Source organism: Excalfactoria chinensis, chromosome 1, assembly GCF_039878825.1.
Source record: "Excalfactoria chinensis isolate bCotChi1 chromosome 1, bCotChi1.hap2, whole genome shotgun sequence".
Lineage (NCBI taxonomy): Eukaryota > Metazoa > Chordata > Aves > Galliformes > Phasianidae > Excalfactoria > Excalfactoria chinensis.
The window spans coordinates 88,284,842-88,305,666 of record NC_092825.1 but is presented as its reverse complement, the minus strand read 5'-3'; the positions used below and the strand labels follow the sequence as shown (position 1 = coordinate 88,305,666).

The window sequence follows — 20,825 nt, the reverse complement described above, 5'->3', positions numbered from 1 at the left end:
GGACTGTTTTTAAGAAACAAACCGCAGTAATACCCAGGAACAGCTACAATCAGAAACTGCCACTGCAAAAAAAAAAAAAAAAAAAAAAAAAAAAAAAAAAAAAAAAAAAAAAAAAAAAAGTTAAATCATACACAGGTCACCCCACAAAAACTTTTGGCAAATATAACCATATCAAAATCAAGACCAACTTGATAAAAGTATAAGAAGAAAAAAACAGATTTTATTCATATATAATTTAAAGGTCAAGCCAGACAAGCCCTTGGAATAGGGATCTAATTAGATCAAAAGGCTCAGCTTAAGAGACTTGAAGTTGCACAGGCAAAGAAAGGAGAGGCAGCCCAACTGTTAGTTGTTCCTGTTAGGAACAGCTGAGTCTCTCACACTGATAGAGACACTTGCATGTTCATCCTGGTGATCTCATTCACTAATCAAACACCTCAGATAACACATAAAGGGATTATTTATGTGAGTTCTCACTGAAGTTAATATGGCTAAATGCCTTTCCTGGCTGTGAAGAATAAAATCTTCATTTGCATACAGCTGTTTTCTTCCTCCCTTTCCTACAAATGGCACATATTACCCTAACAGCATTAGAAGGGTTAAGAAATAAATTGTTAAACTGTATTATTACATCAAGGTTAAAGTAATCTAAAATAAATCCAATGTCTTTTCAAACACTGAGAAATAAATAAATAAATAAATAAAAAGAATAAAATAAAATTAAAAAAAAAATGGTCCAGATTTATTTTTTTTCCAAAACTGATTCACAGACAGACAACAAAGAGAACATAGATTCAAATAAAATGAAATGAGATTCAAAATCGCTTCCAGAGTTGGTGCTGAAAACAAAGCACGCACATGGGCCCACTAGGCAGCACTCTTGCAAGGCATAAACAGCGACTGCAATAAACTGCTTAATGCTGTCTTCCTGGTCATAAAGTAGAAAAAAACCCTACGAATATGCTATTTTTTACAACACTTCAGGGCCCAATGCAATAGAAAATATATCTGTCTTTCTGGTATTATACGTTTTGGGAGTAGGTTCTAGTGAATTTGAGGTTTATATAGGCTTTTGTGATACAGGACCTGAACATATTTTTTGTTGGATTGGACCATTAGGTAGCTATAGCAATTCTCAGAAGACAGCATAAGTAACAAGCATTCTGAACCCCAGTGAAAAAAATAAATCATTGACAAAAAGATCAGGATGAGAAATCCTTTTTTTGACATCTCCAGTATTCCTTACATACTTAAAAGAAACATTAATGTTTCTAAAATATTACTTGGCATTCTTTCATCCATAGAAAGACAAACATAATTCTGCTAAATGTGTTTTCTTCTTCTCAAAGCTATCAAAAGATAGAATAATAAATATTTTATAGTACAGCAGAATCATCACAAATAAAAAGAATTACTGCCTTAAGGCATAAAAAATATCATGAACTTGGAATAAAAGAAATATTAGAAGTATTTCTACCTTACCTACTTTTCAAAAAACAATTACAAAAATCTTAAATTAATTGAACCACACCTATTAACGATGCACCCTTTCATCTCCTTAAGGCTTTCATACAAAACCTCTGCTATCACACTTTGATAACTTACGTATCTCTCTCTCTACTTCATACTTCTTTATTTTAAATGCAACATCAGTGCATCTAACTTTTTCCTTTCCTAGTAAATATTATCACTTCCAATTTCACCTCCACTCTTCATGGTTGTCAGCTGAGCATCATCTCCAGATTCTCAGTTTCAGCTACATACAGATCTCACCATTCACTCCTGCAGAACAGCCTTGCTACACCAGTCTTTCCTATCTAGTCACAAAGCTGAAGCTTTAGTCCAGATACTCATTATGATGACAGATGAGTACAACATCTTCATGTCTCTGATGAATCTGGCTCCTTCTTAATGCTTTGCAGGATTCTCAAACTTTGCAGTATTCTCAACTCACTGCTTTGGTTACAGCACCGTTTTCATTGCCTTTTTCAAAACAGTTCCTTTCTTTATTCACCAAAGATGATGCGTCTCTCTATTCAGGGCCTTCCCTGGCCTGTGCCAATCTCCATACCACCTCACCATACACTGCCCACACTGCCTCCTTCTTTAAGTTCTCATGAATGCTAGCTTCTACAACCAGTTCTTAAGTATACTTCTGACACACATGATTGACAAATAATCTTTGCTACTTATTACTGCTGAAAAGACATGCTGCTAAAAAAGATCTTTCAAATGCTCAGGATCTTATTGCCTTGACACCAAAGCACAGGCAGTATGTGAGGTTTCTGTTGTTTGGTGTTTTTTTCTCAGGTCAGACTGCTGATATTCACACATTATTTCTTATTATAAAGAGAATGTGTGTTTTTGTTTCATGTTTCATTCCTAGGCCAAAGCAGTTCTGTTCCTAGATAACAATGTAATGCAAATAATGAACAGCAATAATGTCATGCTGAATTTCCCAGGTTTGTAATGCATGATTTTAGAACTACTTGTAGTGTCCTAAGCATTATGTACTTGAACAGACAGACATATGTTCTCATATCTGAGCCTAATTAAATAAGTCTTGATGAATTAAATCTTTATGTATGGTTGATTACAGCTAATTGAAATATAACAACTTCACTAAAATGCAGCATTTTTTCCTGAATAACGTACACTAAATTTTATCTAAGATGCACATACAAGTAAGAAGAGCATTATCAAAAAGGGCTTTGATTTAGGACCAACATATCTGTGTTAAAGGCAGATTATTTGGAAACAAGTTACTGAGGCAATATTGAATGAAAATGACTACACTCAGCCATAAATTTACAGGACTCTCTAACTACCCAGGGTAATAAGTCTTGTATATTATTGCTGGGAATTCTTTCAAAGCCCAAATCATTTTTAGTTTGCAGAGCTCTCTAATTTATTTTCCATGGTTGGGAGGAATCTGCTGCTAAACTAAAAATACAGTTTTAACCCCCCTGCCCCCCCACTCCCCATTATCTCCATACATAAAGAGCCACAGAGCTTCAGGCTAGAATTAACATGAGATAGGCTATTATGACTGTAAGAACACTTAGCAGTCCCTGTTGAGTTCACACTTTGTAATAATAAATACCCTCTCCGTAATCTTGCACTTCCCTCCCCACCCCTCCCCTCTTCCCCTTAAACTTGATGCCTTGAGGAGTGTTTGAAGCTTATGATAAAATACTAAGAGTATTTACCTATTTTGTTGATAGCTTGGGTTTCTGTTTCTCCTTGGGCAAAGACATTTAAAAATATAGTATTTGCAAGTGAATGCTTTTAAAAGCATAAAACCTTGATTTCAAGAATGTCCTACAGAAAAATGATGTCCTAATGCACTTGATTATTGTAGCAAAACTAAATCTGCTTGCATAAAGTAATGTCACTATTTTATAATAAAGTTTCTTTTTTCACCAAGGAAGAACCTTGCAATCAGATGTGAAGGTTAAAAAGGATGCACTCTGCAGCTCAAAAGCATCTTATTATCACCAATCAAGGTAATAATTAAAACCAAATTTCTATAAGGAGGGGCTAGATATTTAATGGGTTTTATATAGCACTGAATGTTATGCACACAATAAATGGTGCAAAGTACTTACTCTGTATTAAGATGATGCTGAATTTCAAAAAAACTAAGGTATAACCTTGCATATGTAAATATCTGTATATATTTTGATATAATGTGTTTTCATACAATGCAAAACTTATTTGCCTGGTTACTATATTAAGAATTTGTTTTCTTACCTCCTTGATCTCCCCCTAACCCCCCAAATCCCCCTCCCTCTACACCCCCCACATTATATGCAAATATATCCAGGAGTAAAAAGTTAAGATGAAGACAACATCCTTTAAAAGTTCAGAGTTCCAGCTGACCAAAAAAGGGCTTCAATCTGTACAGTAACATCTCATGTTGAATACACTACAGTTTCTCACTTTTTGTTTCTTAATTTCCCCTGAAGCCTGTAAAGCAAATTTAGTTAACTACCAGACAAAATGTTGACATCACAGAACCCCTCATACAAACAGATAAATTCCTTCAATGAGTGAGGTACTTTTCAGTCCTTGTGAGTTTTGCAGAAAAATTATTGATAAGTTGTGTGACCTGTACGATGGGAGTAAGATGGATGGTGTAGAACTTTTTTTCTTATCCTTGCATACATAAAAGTTATTTAAATTTGACCAAAAAAGAGGGAAAGAATTTCAGAGCAATAATACCAGAGAGAACCTTCAGCACCTCACAGCTATACCATTTCCACTACTCCTCCCTCAGAATTCTTGCACAAGAAAAAGAATTTAAGTGTTTAGTTGAGGTGCAACTTAAATTTCCACAGGCTCTGCACTTCTCTTCCTGATCTTTGCTTTTAGTCCCTTTCTCAACTCAAACTACCTTCGTATTTCAAAGGCATAGGGCACATTAGCCTTTACAGCACGATCTCACAAACTCTTAGTTAGATGTGTAGCCAGTGTGCCTGTTTTCATTGGAGCTTCTCCATGATAAAGCACGTGTAAGCCTCTGTGGGATTTGGCATGTACCCAGTTCTCGAGGCTCCGAAGACACTTCTTTTTACAACCTTATTTTATGCTTTAAGCATTTCATATAACAATACATTTATACAGTTCTTTGAACATTTGTCTTTCAGGCTCCTCTAATTTTCAGCTTACTCACTTCATTCTATACCACACATGGCCCCGTTTGATTTTTTTGTATCTGCAGATGAGTAACTAGACAGGCCCAGAATAGATCAAACAGAGTGCTGAATTTAGGTCATTATTCACAAAACATCCCAAGACAGCCTGCCTTAGCTTGTCAGCTGAAGTTCACTTGTAAAGTTTCTCTCACACTAGAAACGAAGATAAGGAGGTCTAATAACTTTCATTAGACTAAGTGATACAGTCAGAAAGCTTCAAAGGTTTGAAGCATAACCTTGACAGTCATCTCGAGACTCATATTCACCTCTGTTTTTTTTTCCCTCCAGGTGTGTCAGAGAAGTATTTTTCTGCATCAGCCTTTATATCAAAAGTATGAAAAAGGGATGACTTGCAAGGGTATCTCCACATCAGTCATTTTGTCTGAGCACCTGAACACATTCAGCTGTAAGTAAACTGAACCTAGTCACCTGGCTTAAATTAAAAATATGCTTAAATATTTAAATAGATGGCAGAGTGGCTTATGCATGTGCGCACACACAGATATAATTTTTTGTACTTTCATTTGATTGTGCTCAATTTTGAGTCACACTGTCCTTCTGAACCCCCTCCCCACAGCAGGTCTACAGCGACAATTGCTATTTCCTTCACTGCACTGCACTCACTCACAAATGTACTGTGATTCAGACTATCACATGGACTTCACCTCTGCAGAAGAGAGTGCCTTGGCCCTTGCAAATGCACTTACTTTATTTGTTTTGATCATATCTGTAATGATAGAGTGGGCCGGGGCAATGGGAGCCAGTTGGCATCAGCTCTGCCTGGAACGTGGCAGCCCCTGGACCCTTCCTACAGAGGTCACCCCCACCAGCCAAACCTTGCCACCTACACCCAATAAACACAGTAATAATAAATCTGAAGAAATTAAGTTTTTCACACCTACAATATATCTGGTTGGTCCTCAATCAACCAGAAAGTTGGTCCCCAGCCAGTTCCCTGTAATGTTTTCATCAGTGAATTGAATACAGGAGTCAAAGGTATACTAAAGAAATATGCAGATGACAGAGGTAGGAGTAACTGTTGACTACTTCAAGAGCAGAAAGAGGTGGTGACAAATCAGGGCTGGACAATTGCCACTTACATGGAATTCAACAACAGCAGCACAGAGAGCAGGGTCTGCAGGGCAAGGTGTATGAGGGGCAGCGACAGGCCCCAAGGGAATGGCATGGAGCTGTGTCAGGGGAGGGGTAGCTGAGGGTTAGGGACAAGTGCTGCACCAGAGGGTGGTGGTCATGGAACGGCTGCCCAGGGCAGTGGGCACAGCCCCAAGTGCAGGAATACAGGGAGTGTTTGGACACAGCTTTCAGACATAGCATTTAGATTTTGGGTGGTCCAGTGTAGAGCTGAGAATTGGACTCAGTGATCCCTGTGAGTCTCTTCCCGCTTAGGATATTCCGTCATTCCATGATCATTGTTTCCCTCATCATGAGAAAACATTCAGGAAGAAATTCTGTGGAAAAATGATTTTCTGGTCGCATAGCTAATTAGCTCATTTGAAGGAAAGCGAAAACTGCTCAGTCTTTCTCTCAGAAAAGTGGGAAACTGAACGTCCATCACAGGCTCTCTCCTCCCCTTCATCTGTGCATTTTTAATGCCAGAATTTTGCTTTTGCTGGCTAACTCATCACTAATCGATCTGATGGAACAAATAGTAGCAGACATACTGCTATAAACTTGCAGAGTGCGTATCGTTACACCTTACAGCAAACTGTTAAAACTTGCAGCACTTGATGTCATCACATATGACCTAGATTTCAGTATAGCAACAACTGGAATGAAAACTAGCTACTTGAAATTAATTTTCCTGAAATACAGATTTTAAGTAAGTATCACTGCTGTAAAATCCACATAAGTCTTTACACTTGCTATGCTATTCAAGAGATTGTTCTTCCACGCGAGGTTATAAAAGCAGGGCTGATCAGGGAACAGCCGCCAGAAACACAAAGACAGCCTGGGAAGGCATTAAGTCTAGATGTCAAAATACAGCTCTACATTACAATTTCCTGCTTTTCCTTACAAAAGACATTAAAAAAAAAAAAAAAAAAAAAAAAAAAAAAAAAGTATTAAATATTCATGTACTTTTTTCAGCTATATATATATATATATGTATATTTTCTCATTAGTTGGTGTAGACATTGGTTAACAACTGCTACGCTATGACTACCTCATTAAAAATTGAGGATTTGTAATTAGACGCTGAAAGCCAGAAACATTATTACTTTTTACACTCTTCTCTCTCTTGTGCCCCCACGGTAGCTACGAAGAAGCAGCACATCCCCGCTTCCCACACACCGTGAGCACCGACAGCTCGAGCTGCACAGGGCAGCGACCGCCCCAAGCTGCCGCCGCCGCAGCGGGAGAGGGAGGCGGAGAAGCGCCGCAGCCCGGCCCTGGCCCGCCCCTTGCCTTGGGGAGGTGGAGCCGGGCGCTGTGCGCGGCCCGGCCGCTTCCTGGTCACCTGAGGAGAAGGAAGAAGCCTGCTAAGGCTCAGGGGGTTCAGGTGGGCTCGGGACCGGCAGCCAGTATGGCTTCGCTTTTTAAGAAGAAGACTGTGGACGGTGAGAGCGGCTGACGGGGCCCGGGGAAGGGCGGTGGCGGTGCCCTCGGGAAGGCCTGGGCCCGGCGTCCCGGAAACTCGGGGGGACTCACCGGGAGGCTTCTAGGGGCGGTGGCGAGAGACGCCGTGCCCCGCGGGGCGGCTGGGTTGGGGGCGGCGGTGGGAACTGAGTCCCGGCGATCCCCTTCTGTGGGTGCCGAGAGAAAGAGAACAAACGCCGTTCGTTGTCAGCGGAGGAACAAAACGAGCTGTGGGGAGTTGGTGAGGCCGGAATAAACACAGAGACGAGTCGTGCCCGTCTGGGGAACGAGGGCTGTCCGTGGTGGCGGGGAGGGCGGCTGAGCACTGCTGTGCTCCCGAGCAGAAGGCTGCGATGACTGAGCTCTCTGCTATGCGGGCCTTCCAACAAGTTGGTCTCGTCATTTCCACAGCCATTCTGTGGGCAGAGCGTTCATACAGACGCAGCAGCGGTCTTCACGAGGGTAAAGCCAGAAAAGATTGCTTACCTCACAAGGAAGTCCAGTGCACAGCTGTCAGCCCTCGCAAAAAAGCATTGCCTCATATAGCCGACACCCAGGGCAGGGGCATGTCGGGTGTGGGCGCAAGCCCCCAGGCTGGCTGCATGGTTTGGCAGATGCTTTAGCAAGGAGCTGGACTTGATGATCCCCAGAGGTCCCTCTCAGTCCCTGTGATTCTGTGATGTTCCTTGCTGGATTGTGTGGGTCTTCATTTGAAAGCTGCGTGCCAAAAGTGACGCTGCATGCCAGCCAATTGTACTTCACCCAAGAAGAATACGTATCTGCTGCTTGTTCCTTCCCATTTCTGGTGCACAGTCTGTAGGGAGGAAGGAGGAGATGACGTTACATTCCCATGACAGCACCAGGTCAGGCCCTGCCAGGCATCTCTGATCCAGCCGGTTTGCAGGAATAGAGGTGTGCCCTCCTTGGCCACAGAGGTGTGTGAAGGCTGGTGCCTCCTAGGATGGCCATCAGCAGAAGGAACAAAGCTAAGATCTTGTTTCTCACTGTGCTACGTAGCTGATACAAGTTCTCTTCTTGTCCCTTATTTGCAAAAGCAAGTGGAAGTGCTTGTAATTGCAGGCAATCATTGTTTTTAGTGTGTTGCTATCTTTAGTTTAAGTCATGCTGTGAGATTAGAGAGAGGAAGAAAACAAGTATTGTGCTAGCCCATATGGTCTCATGACAATTTTATTTCTTATTGTCCTGAAGTTCCCATTTCTCATTTTTCCTGTTCTAAAGGAATTTAAGTTACTGCTTTAGAGAAGGTACTCTTGTATGTAGCTTGTAAACCTTTCATTTTCAGTGCTGTCTAAGTAATATACATTTCTCTGCCTTCAAAATTACTTATCTGTAGCATTGTATTCACAGTAATTCACACTGCTGCTTTGGTCTTGTGTAGAATGTAGTGTTATGCTCTGTATCATCTTTCAGCTCTTCATTAATGTCCATTGAAAGCTCCGTTTCCTGAAGGTGATCTTTATGTAGGTCTGAGAGTAGTGGTAGCACTGTAAAAGAAAGACTCTTTTCACAGAGGTTGTTTGCATTGTATGTTTATTTGGTGGAAAACATGGTGGAAGTGGGTAATGTGTTTATACGTGCTACTGGAGATTTCTTTTTCTTAATTAGAACCTATTTAAGGTTGAAGTAATTTCTCCCCTGAAAGTTTTACAGTATTTCTTAATGTGATAAAACAGAATCTTAGTGCTTCTTCGCATCTAGAAGAAATTGATGCCAGCCTTAAAAATAATAATCATAATAAATTAAGAGTGACTGCGTATCAGCAGTTGATTCTTTATATCCTTTATGGCTTTATTTCTGTTTTTAATTATCCATTTGCACTGATTTTTCACATGCCTAAACATTTTTAAGTACAATAGCAGAACGCCATTGTGGCAGCCCTTCTGTGGATTAGACACAGAATTTAGGCAACAGTGTGCTCCTTTTAAATTTCTATGCAAAGTTTATCTAGTAGTAGGTATATGCCTTTGGAGTAGATGGATCTCCTCCTAAGGGCACCGGTTTATTTCCTTTATAAAGGTCAGAGGATGCTGAGTCAGATGCAGGCCTCTTACCTTCGCCCAGGTGAATCACACCTATGCATCTGCTGTAAATTCTAACAAAAGTTAACTGCAACCATCCTGACTGATGCCCATACTGTAAGAAATTCTTGCTTTTAGTAAGGGGATATTACCAATAAGTAAGCAGAATGGACAAAACAGCTGCCCTTTGTGAACCCATGCTGGCTGGGCCTGATACCCTGGTTGTCCCGCACATGCTGCATGATCCCCCTCAAGACAATCTGCTCCTATAACCTTTCCTGGCACCAAGGTCAGGCTAACACGGCTTGAGTTCCCCAGGTCCTCCTTACAAGCCTTCTTGTAGATGGGAGCCATGTTGGCAAGCCTCCAGTCTTCTAGGACCTCACCAGTTGACAAGGGAGTACGGAGAGATGATGGAAAGTGGCTTGGCTATCATCTCCATCAATTCCTTCAGCACTCTTGGGTGAATTTGATTTGGCCTATGGACTTGTGACAGTCCAGTTGGAATAGTAGGCCTTTGACTGTGTCCTCCTAGATCATGGGGGGTTTAGTCTACTCCCCAGCCAAGACTACCAGGTCAGAGAGTCAGGACTGACTTTTAAAAACAGACATAAAGAAGGCATGTGGAAGCTCTGCCTTTTCCTTATCCTCAGTGGTCACATTCCCAGCTTCATCCAGTAAAGAATGGAGATTCTCCTTGTCTCCCTCTTACTGTTGATATATTTGTAAAAGGCTTTCTTGTTCTTTTTTACCCCACCGGACAAGTTGAGTTCAAGCTGGGCTTTTGCCTTTCTGATTTTCTTTCTGCACATCTTAACAACTTCTTTCTACTCAATCTCAGTTGCCCATCCCTTCTTCCACAGCAGGTAGATTCTCTTTTTCTCCTGGAGCCTCAAGAATAGCTCCCTATTCACCCACACTGGTCTTCTTCCCTGGCTAATCATCTGTATTAGGTTTCTTCAGCTGACCTGTTGCAGTTATGTCTGACTTGTTGACAGAATCTGAACTCACAGTGAATGTGTTAATCCTGAGTTACAAATGAAACTTGCCTGTACCTAGTCCTTAGTGGGTGGTTAAGGATCTTGTTGTGGTGCAAAGATTACACTTCGTTATATGGCCTATGCTATTGAAACTATGCTATAATCACGCTGTGTACATCATATTGTATTTTGTGTATTTGAGATGCTGACAGTTCTGGTAGCTGACTTTGTTTTGAATGAGAGGCTGTCCAACATACAGCATGTGTGCAGAGTGCTTGGCAGACAAGATGTTTATATACTAGTGAAAAGTTTTTCTAGCTGTAAATATTTTCTTTCCAGATATAATAAAGGAGCAAAACCGAGAGTTAAGAGGTACACAGAGGACCATAACCAGAGATAGAGCAGCACTTGAAAAACAGGAAAAACAGCTGGTAAGTAGAGCAGAGAATTTCATTTTAAAAAAACAAACAGCTGCCTAACACAACAACTTGATTCTATGAACTTGGGAAGTGCTAAAGATAGTACTAAGTGGATAACAGTTGAACGCTGAAAAAAGTGGCTTTTCCTTTTTGACTTTTCAGTTATTAAAATTTTGTTGGAAAACAATTTAAAAGTGATTCTGATGTTCAGTCTTTAACATAGGTAGAGAAAGAAGCAATGTGTTTGGATTTAATTACTACATTCACATAGTTTTTCTCTCCATTCTTGGCATTGTCTATCCTTCAGGACATGAATTTTTTTCATACTGGGCTTTCAAATCAACAGTATAGTAATGGAAAGACTAAAAGGTGTTTGTGCTGACATTTTCTTTGTGACTGTAGATATCATGAATACCCCTATAGCATTATTCTTTTTATTCAGCTAGAAGTTTCATAGAACTAGCTAATAGTGTTAAAAATATTTGCCTAAATTAAAATTTCTTTAAAACTTCATGTGTGGGAGCTATCAAGTATTCAAGTATGCAGCTGTGTGGCAGCATAATTGGATAAATGGACGTGACAGATGGTGTGGTTTGATGCATGAAGACATGCTCCGACTGGGAAAGGCTATGTAAATCCAAGCAGTGAGTGCTTCAGTAGCTGCTGAGGTGGTGCTTCATGACAGCAGGCCTTGAGAGCTAGAATGATGTCACAGATTGCTCCTTGAAGCTTTTCAGCAGGTAGGTTGTAATAGGTGACTCACTGATAAGGCTTTTTTCAGAAGGAAAAATTCTGACCCTAGAAATACCTTAATTTTCATGATTTTTTGTGACATGGCATTAAAATCTACGAGGAGTTTTTGGATATTTGGGAGGATAAAAAAGAAATTAATTGTGTCTTCAAAAAACTTAATATGTGCTCTTCAGGTGAGAAAATTAATGGAGATCAAACGCTGCTTTTTAAGAGTCAGATCCATTGAGAAAGGACCTTTTGTTTTTAGAAGAAAATGCAGCCAGTACTATATTGCAGCTTGCTGTCCAAATTCTGCTTAGTTAAGAATAAAATAATATATATATAATAATATATATATATATATTATTTATTATCTGCATTATTTGTAGTGATGTAGCAGTGATTGCTGATTGATTTTGGTTTGTCTTTCAAAAAAGTCAAGCTCCTTAGTACTCTCAGTGAGAGAATCTTTATTTGCAGATGTTTGCTATTAAAGAATCCAGTCTAAATTAATCTCTTCAATCATTTGCAGTATTTGAGGTATGAAAAAAAAAAACCAAACAAAATTCTGGGCCTACTATGGAATTTTGTTTTTATGGTCTCTGTGAGCTCCTTATCATAGAATCATAGAGTGGCCTGGGTTGAAAAGGACCACAATGATCATCCAGTTTCCACCTCCCTGCTATGTGCAGGTTTGCCAGCCACCAGTCCAGGCTGCCCAGAGCCACGTCCAGCCTGGCCTTGAATGCTTCCAGGGATGGGGCACTCCTGTGCATCACCACCCTTTGTGTGAATCACTTCTTTCTAATACCTAAATTCTATTCCTAATTGGGAAGAAGATATCTTTGCATCTATTTTTGGCCTCTAATATTTGAATAGCCTTATGTTCCTTGGTTGCTGACCTGCATTTTGAATTGAAAATAGTATTTATAACACAGGCCTTCAGAAATTACTGGCTTTCAGGGAGGTCCTTGTGCTGGTGCCATGTCTATGGTAAACCATGGTCTTTCCTAGTTGTAAAGCTGATGCAATGAGTCAGTTTATATTTGCCTTTAAACATGATTGTTTTTCTTATTGTAGTGACTAGTGTTTACTTTTTCAGAGCAACATATCTTCTTCTTAGTACATTTTTCTGGACTACTACTGTACATAAAGTGGAGTATTTGTATTCCTGTAGAAGGTTTATTTTCATGAAGAATTATGGTGCTGGTCTTAAAGTTGCTTTTGCTTAATGGTAAAAGTCAAAATGCACAACTGGCCTCATAAGAAGAACTAAGTTATTATGGCAAGCTCTCCTTAAGGCTGAAAAGGAAAGTTGTTTGGAAAGTCTATATTAACAAAAACACAAATCAAAAGGCATATTTTGAAAAATTCCCTGCTAACAGAATTATTTGTGCCAAACTTCTCTCTGGTACCTCTTGACCTGCAGTTTCCCCAAGCTGATAAATAAGTTTGTTTCTTCTTAGCCAGTAGTGTCCACATTAAGTGCATGTTGTCGTAGTCAAATTACAGTGCTTTTATTATGTGGTAAGTTCAGGTAAGTGATGTGGGCAAATACAGCCTTTCTTTCCTATCTTTATTTCCCTATTCCCCTAAAATTTATGAGATTATCTTTGAGCTGAAGAACAAGCAAAGCCTATGGCCTCACTGTTTCTTCCATGGGCAGTGCAGCAGGAGTGCTAGTACCATACCCAGATATAGAATTGAATATTCACATAGAAATCAATGTGACATTATGTAAAAGTTGGACTCTCTTGGGGAACTGTGCTACCGTAGTACATGATTCAATTTGGGTTTTAAATACAAAGCAAAACAGCTTTGCATTTATTCTGTGAAATAACCTTGAATAACCTCAGTAAAAAAAAAAAAAAAATCAGTTAAGTGTTGATATAACTTAAAAAATCCTGAAAAAAAAAAAAAAAAAAGACAAAAACAATAAGAATAGTTAACACTAAAAATTCCTGAACTTGGGACTTTATTGTATTATTTGAATGATTTTTATTATTATTGTTATTTTTTAATAGGAATTGGAGATAAAGAAGATGGCTAAGACTGGTAATAAGGAAGCCTGCAAAGTGCTAGCAAAACAGCTCGTACAACTGCGGAAACAGAAAAATCGAACATACGCTGTTAGCTCTAAAGTCACTTCTATGTCATCTCAAACGAAGGTCATGAACTCTCAAATGAAGATGGCTGGAGCTATGTCAACTACAGCAAAAGTAAGGTGTTACAAGCATGCGGTGCATTTTAATGTAAAAATGGAGTTATTTTGCATACAGTAATTAAAGGAAGCAGACGTATTGCTTCCTACCATGAACAGTGCTGAAAATACAGTGGGGAAATGTAATTTAGTTTGTATTATGAATTTTTTGTCCAATTAGTCCTGCTAGTTAGAGCCTAACTAGGAGGATCTTCTTGGTCTAGACATCTGTCAGATGTTTGCATGAAAAATTCAACTTTAAGTCCAGTGGAAGAGCTCTTTCAGTGGACAAAAATAAACCACCACCACCACCAAAAAAAAGTGATAGGCAACCATGCAATTACAATTTCTCGCTTGTATGTCATGTCACAAGCAGTTTTTATTGGGGAAAAAGTGGGAGTGCTTCATCTGGAAATCAAGGCAGTGTGTAACAGCAGCTTTATAGCTTATGAGAGGTAGGTTATTACTTGAGATGACGCATTTCTAAGGAAATTTAATCTGGGATTCCCTGTCATTCTTACTCTCCATGCTTTAAGGAACCAGTATTGCATTAAGTTTTCTCACAAATCTTAGGTCATAAAAGACTCTAAAAAGTCTCAGTTATTCTAATTATGAACTTCTATTCCATTTCCTTGAACTGATAAATAAGTAACTTGCTTTTGGCAAGCAGGATTGTTCAGCTTGAGATATAGGAAGCAGAAGTTGCACAGATAATTGCAGGTAAATACTACTTCTATCGCAATCAGAGATCAATCCGGTTTTGTGCCAATTAAACCTGTGTTGCAGCTTAATGCAGGAAGTAATTATTGCTGTGAAAAAATATTCGGAGGAGTATGCTGGCAGATATGGACCCATCCAGTGATAAAGTTGTAGCTCTGCAGCAAACTTCATTTTGCAGGACTAACCCACAGAGAGTTGGCGTGTCTGACTACACAACCAATCGGGTTAAACAGTTTACTGAATATATTCCTATAGCAGTCTTGCATGGGAACAAATCGATCTTGCTTTTTAATTAACTATTACATCAGTGAAAAAATATATGCAGTCAGTTGCCTCAGGAAGCATAATAAATGCATAAATGTGAAACTTCCAAAATACCATCAAAATGCTTTTCTAGCTTTGTGTGGCACTATTTTTGGATAAAGTCCAGTGAGTGGTCACCTGTTTTTTAATCATGGGTCTGACCTCTATTTGCTGAAGATACATAAATCAATGTAGTACAAATATTTTTTTATATTCATCTGTGAGTAGAAGAATTCTGAAGAACTAACACCCTACAAGTCCAGAACAAATTCTTCCATTAATAATAACAATGAGAACACAACCTTTGAAATTCAGTTAACATTTGAAATATGCTATTTTATCATTATTGAGATGGTGGTAAGGCACTGGATCAGACTCCCCAGAGTGGTGGTCACGGCACTGAGCTTGCCAGATCCCAAGAAGTATCTGGACGACACTCTCAGTCAGATGGCCTGATTTTTGAGTGGTCCTTTGTGGATCCAGAGGTTGGACATGATGATTGTTATGAATCCCTTCCAGCTTGAGACATTCTATAATCACTTCAAGCAAAGTCAGAAGTGAAAGCAGAAGTGCTTCTATAAAGCTAGTAGTGGATGTAATGACTAATTAAAGAAATACTATCAAGCCAACTCTTACCTTCTTGGATATACTCTTTCATTTATATTGCTCACATCTATATTTAGGTTTAGACATCCCATGAGAGATATAGAAGCATGCTTCTTATAAGCAAAGACAGCTGCAGATTTCTAGTAAAACAACTGATCTATACTTGACACAAGATTTCACTGTAAGCTAATGTGTACTTCCTGGGCACTTATGTATTTGCTTTTCAGATAAAAATCATTTTTCCATGAAATTATATCATAAGGAAATGATTGCAGTTTAGTGTCTGTCCTCTAGTGGTGGTTGAAATGAAGTGTTCTTTGCAACCAAATAAAAAACCGAAGCCATTTACCTCTAAAGTGTATGGCCTGCAAATTAGGACATATTTTCCCCTTCTTCGCATTCAGATCAGGCATATTTTTTCCAAGTATAAAGTCAGCAGAAGACATACAGTGCCAGAAATGCATACACAAAAAATCTTGTCTGTTAGGTTAGTAGGTAGCAGTATTTCTTACTAGGTACAGACTGTACTATTGATCTGCTTATCTGTAGTTCTCCTGGCATGTAATAAAGACCAAAAAACATGAAATACTGACTAAATGGTTTGTTTTATTTTATTAGAGAAGTTTTATTCCTTCTTAACGCATATATTGGCTTTTGTTATTGTCTAATTGTATGATAATGGTAACTTTTTCCCCCCATATTATTAGACAATGCAAGCAGTTAATAAGAAAATGGATCCACAAAAGACACTACAAACCATGCAGAATTTCCAGAAGGAAAATATGAAGATGGAAATGACTGAAGAAATGAGTAAGTTCTGCAGTTAGGGAAAATAGGTAGCTGCATCCTTTAGATCTTTTCAAGGGTTAAAACCAGTACAAAAATACAGATGTTTGTGGTTCTATTTCTCCAAACAAAGAGATTGATAGCAAGTGAAGAGCAAACAAAACAATGAATGTCTGAGCAGAGAGGCTGCCTTAGGCTTTTAGTAGCACTGGATACATAAATCCATTCCTTCATGCAAAACACTCATCATACTTTTAGAAGGAACATCCTGGAAGGGGTTTGAGACTGCCACAAGGCTTTGTTGGCATTACTAATAGGAGGTCATGGAAAAACTGCTTTTCATATAGCTGATCATTCTGTAAGTGGTTTTCGTTTTGGACTGTTAGCAGTTCAAGTTTAACTGAGAAATTACTCAGCGTTATGTACATGCTGGTATGGGATGTATTTATCTCCTTATTGATTTTAAGCCACAAACTTCCTTTCGGAGGGTGATAGATAAAGAGAGTTTTTTGTTTCTGATTGTTTTTGTCCTTTGCTAACTAGACAGTGTTGCTAGCATATTTTCCTTCCCCTGCTAATCCTCGTCACTGCATTGGCCCGATTACCATAGCATGAACTAAAAAGAATATTGCTGAGCAGAATATCGACACTTTACTAGTCCAGAATTGCATGGTTGCGATTCAGAAATTAGGCAACAGTTCTGCAACTTATTTGAAAGATGGATGGGATTTTTAGGGAACTGTAGATGGTGTTTTGAAGAAAAAAGAATATTAATCTTAAAACATAGTGGAGTGGTATTAGAGCAACTGAGCTACTGCATTGAAACCAAACATTTTTATAAAAGGAGTCATATTGTATGTATCGTGTTATGCCTCTCTGTATTTGCAGGCTTTGCAAGGCAGAAGTAAGAAAACCATCTCTAATACACTGTTGCTTTTTCCTGGTATCTTAATCAGTGGTATTTTGGGAGGGTGGAAAAACAGCAGTAGATTTTTGTAGTCTCTTTGCATAAGGTAATGTGTGTATTTTTTTTTCTTCAAAGTTAATGATACTTTAGATGATATTTTTGATGCTTCTGATGAAGAGGAGGAAAGCCAGGATATTGTTAACCAAGTACTTGATGAGATTGGAATTGAAATCTCTGGGAAGGTATGGGTATTTTGAGTTATTTCGCATATTTCTTCCCATTATTCATTTTCCCCCTCCCTTCCCCACCACCACCACTAAGTATTTCTTTCTAATATCCTTTATTTTAAAGTCTTATTCTGAATATCCTTTATTTTAAAGTCTTATCCTGGTAGTCAGTTTCTCATGAATCAGATTCATTTGATTAAAGAAAGTTTCTGTCTCTTCCTAGATGGCCAAAGCTCCATCTGCTGCCAGAGGTTTACCATCTGCATCAACATCAAAAGCTGCTACCATATCAGATGAAGAGATTGAACGGCAGCTCAAAGCTCTGGGAGTTGATTAGCTTGATGGCAAGAGTCTGCCTTCTAATTATTCAGCTGCAGACAAATGTAAAAAGTGCAAATACGCTTTCAATGCAACTGATGCCTAGGAAGACTCTGAAGCTGCAGAAATGACGTCTTCAAGCTGATACTCTGGAGGGAGAAGAGGCTACTTTGAATCATCTGATAGGGAGAATTAGACCTGCTGTGTGCATTGCACTCCATTGTCTTGAGCAGTGGACTGAAGAGGGTTATAACTCTAAATGATACATTTATACACAGTCTGAATTCATTCTCTGTTGAATTCAAAGTTTTCTTCTCAGTTCCTTTTCTGCCCTTAGAATTGGCAGTTCTGTAGATGGCGGTGTTATCTCCTAGGATGGCACCTGTATAATATATGTCATTTTTATAAATCTGTTGCTATAGAAGAATTACTAGTCTGTCATCTTGGCAGAAACGAAACTTCACCTTTACTCTTAGCTGAAATTATTTTGTTTTGATGAGAAATAGCCTTGAAAACCCAGCAGTTTAGGCAGAAAGAAAAAGCAGTTTATGCATTTCTTTCAAGTTTCTGCAGTAACTTTGAGTTGACTAAATAGCTGATTGTTCTTTTTATCAAAGGGGAAGAATACAGTTGTGCAGTTAATTCTACTGGAAAGGGGTATAGATGTTAGTGAACTTCAATGCATGAAAGGCACTGATTGAACTCTATTGTACTGTAACCTAATAGTATTCCTGTGCCTTTATGTATATAAATCTAGTGCTCTTGATTTTTATTTTATTATTTTTTTTCAGAGTGAGTCTTTGAAAGGAGAGTAAACTATAAGAAGGATAGTTTCCTCAAAACATTATGGCAAGAGCTCTGATGAGACTCGGTGATGTTCGGAAGTGCTACTTGTGCATCTGCAGAAAGGACATTTGCCTGAAACATTTGTATATATTTTACAGTATTTCTTAATGGGAGATAACTGTACATAGATGAGTTTACTAAGATACAGTTGAGCACATTGGTGATAAACTGAATTAAATCTCAGTTATGAGGACGATTCTGGATGATAACACGATAATTTCTTGTCAAAACACTGCGATAAAAGCAGTCTGTTTCCATGAAGGTTTTTTTTTTCCTATGGTCTCTTAGCTATCTCAGCATGATTCTGGGTTTAGGTGGAATACATGCAACTAATGAAATAAAAACTTGACATTTTTAGTAGATGACTAAGTCTGAGAATGCAGTTCCCAGTTACAACTTCCCAGATAGCATAAAGTTCCTCAGCCCTTACTCTGCTGGAGATTATTTGCCTGGTTGTGCTGGTATGTTCAGTGAACAGAAACAACAAAAGCACTGTTGTTACAAATTAAAAACTAAAATACTTCTTAAGATTGAAAGCTGAGGTACTTTGTACTTGTACTTTGAGGTACAAGTTTCTTAAAATCACTTTGCTGCTAGAGAAGGTGCAGGAGGAAACATTAATGTCTATGAATCTACTGTTGTCACACCACGTGCTTTAGTTTTCAAGTCAGCAGAGGAAAAAAAACGTAGCATGTTTTTTACATGGATGTTGATACCAACTGGAGAAAGTAAGGGATGTGCTATTAATCTGTGAGGCGGTGGATATGAACATTGAAGTTTATATATTGCCTGTCTCTCTGAAATGATTGTTTTCTTTTTGAACAAGTTATTTTGTAAAAATCTAATAAAAGGTGGGTTTTTTTATTCCACAATGGTTCTGTTCTCTAGAAGTTAGTCCTAAACATCCTTCTCTTTGTGAGCTTTCTTTCCATTGTTAGATCTGCTATCTTGCCACTGACTTTTCAGCATCTGAAGGATTTTTGATACCATTTCTACTTTTGGTTTTGGGGAGCTCTTTGGGCTCAACAGCTACAAAAGCAAAATCACTAACGCAGTACCAGCTCTGCACTCCTACTCAATATTTCTCCTTCTCTTGCCTTTTAAAGTGTTAAAATCCAAGCTTAAAATCACATAGACAGCAGGTAGGGCCCAAAGCTTTTGACTAACCTGTTATCCAAATTACACACAACTTAATTGTTTTTTTTATAATAGCCCCATTCTTAAACATCAGTTTACCTTTGACCCAAGCAATAAAGAAGTGTAACATTTATTGAGCATTTACTGAAGTTGTATATGGGCCTTCGACTCAACCTTAAGCATAGTCAACAATCTAAGTTTGCATTTCCTTCCTCTTGAAAGGGAGTTTTTACTCTCAGGCATTGAAGGACAAACTGTAATGTGAAGTTAAGTATAAACTGTTATTGATTGTATTTGGATTGAAGACTGAAACTTGTGTCCCTTCTAAGTGTAGTGCACACTTTGTCCTTTCGGTAGCTGTTAAAACTGGGTGATGTTAAAACTTTGATGACAAGCTTTTTCCTCTGTGTGTAGAGCCTGTAAAGTACAGTAGTGAAGGCATTTCTATATGGTATCAGAGAGATTGCTTATCTGAAGGCATCATCAAGATCTATCCAGTGTTTCTGGAGACAGTTATCTAAAGTTCTGCAGCCCTAATCTGTATGAAAACCTTTCAGTAGCAAAATGTTTGCAGTTATAGTCAGTTACATATTTTATAGCACTCTATAACCAAATTACATCCCCCTACTAAAAAACAAATTCTTTTAAGATTTTTAGTAGACTAAAACAACAAAGTAATCAATTCAGTCCTTCATACTCCTTTATCCTTGCTGACACCTTAACAGCAACTGAAAGTCTTCTATCCAGAAAGAACAACACAATTACTTGATGCACCTAAAAACAGTGATGCTGAGGCAGACCAAAGTCCATCTCACACAGAATCCTACTCTGCTGGTGCCTGTAAGGAATGCCCAAGAAAACACAAGAACAGGATAAATAAAGAAAATAAAGGTTGAAAGAGATATTAGGAGTCATCTATTGAAATTAGCTTATTTCCAGAGAGTACCTAGTTTTACCATATACATGGTAGTTGGAGTGACTTTCTCTTTCTGCAGGTTCAACCATGTGAATAAATTGCTAGCACTCACATTTTCTAGTAGAGGAGTTCCACAATCTACTCCTCACCACGTTGAGAATCACCACTTTTTTTTATGTTTTCTTGGTGTTTTTTAAGTTTACACATTGACTTAGTTCTTTCTAAGTATACTGTCTCCTTCAGATGAGGGTGATAAGAACGTACATCACTCAGGAGACAGGTGAACCACAGATTTAGGTGTTAGCAGAAGGTCTTGTTTTGTCCTCTGTTCTACTTCTAAGCAAATTACCTGGAGTAATTTGAAGTAAAGTAATGAAGTAAAACCAACTTCAAATTT

General features: G+C 38.5%; 1 protein-coding gene across 1 annotated transcript; it reads left to right on the top strand.

The window, feature by feature from the left end:
- The first annotated feature begins 7,113 nt into the window (after nucleotides 1-7,113).
- Nucleotides 7,114-19,249, top strand: CHMP2B (charged multivesicular body protein 2B). Its single transcript, XM_072338393.1, has 6 exons — nucleotides 7,114-7,273; nucleotides 10,651-10,742; nucleotides 13,487-13,681; nucleotides 15,999-16,101; nucleotides 17,120-17,226; nucleotides 17,435-19,249. Exons 1-6 carry the CDS (start codon nucleotides 7,240-7,242, stop codon nucleotides 17,546-17,548), a joined length of 645 nt encoding a protein of 214 aa, XP_072194494.1. The 5' UTR covers nucleotides 7,114-7,239; the 3' UTR covers nucleotides 17,549-19,249.
- Nucleotides 19,250-20,825: the final 1,576 nt, after the last annotated feature.

Coding starts and splice junctions, on each gene's coding strand:
- CHMP2B (XM_072338393.1), top strand. CDS start 7,240: ATGGCTTCGCTTTTTAAGAAGAAGACTGTGGACG. Junction 16,102..17,119: donor GGAAATGACTGAAGAAATGA/GTAAGTTCTGCA, acceptor TTTTCTTCAAAG/TTAATGATACTTTAGATGAT. Junction 17,227..17,434: donor GAATTGAAATCTCTGGGAAG/GTATGGGTATTT, acceptor GTCTCTTCCTAG/ATGGCCAAAGCTCCATCTGC.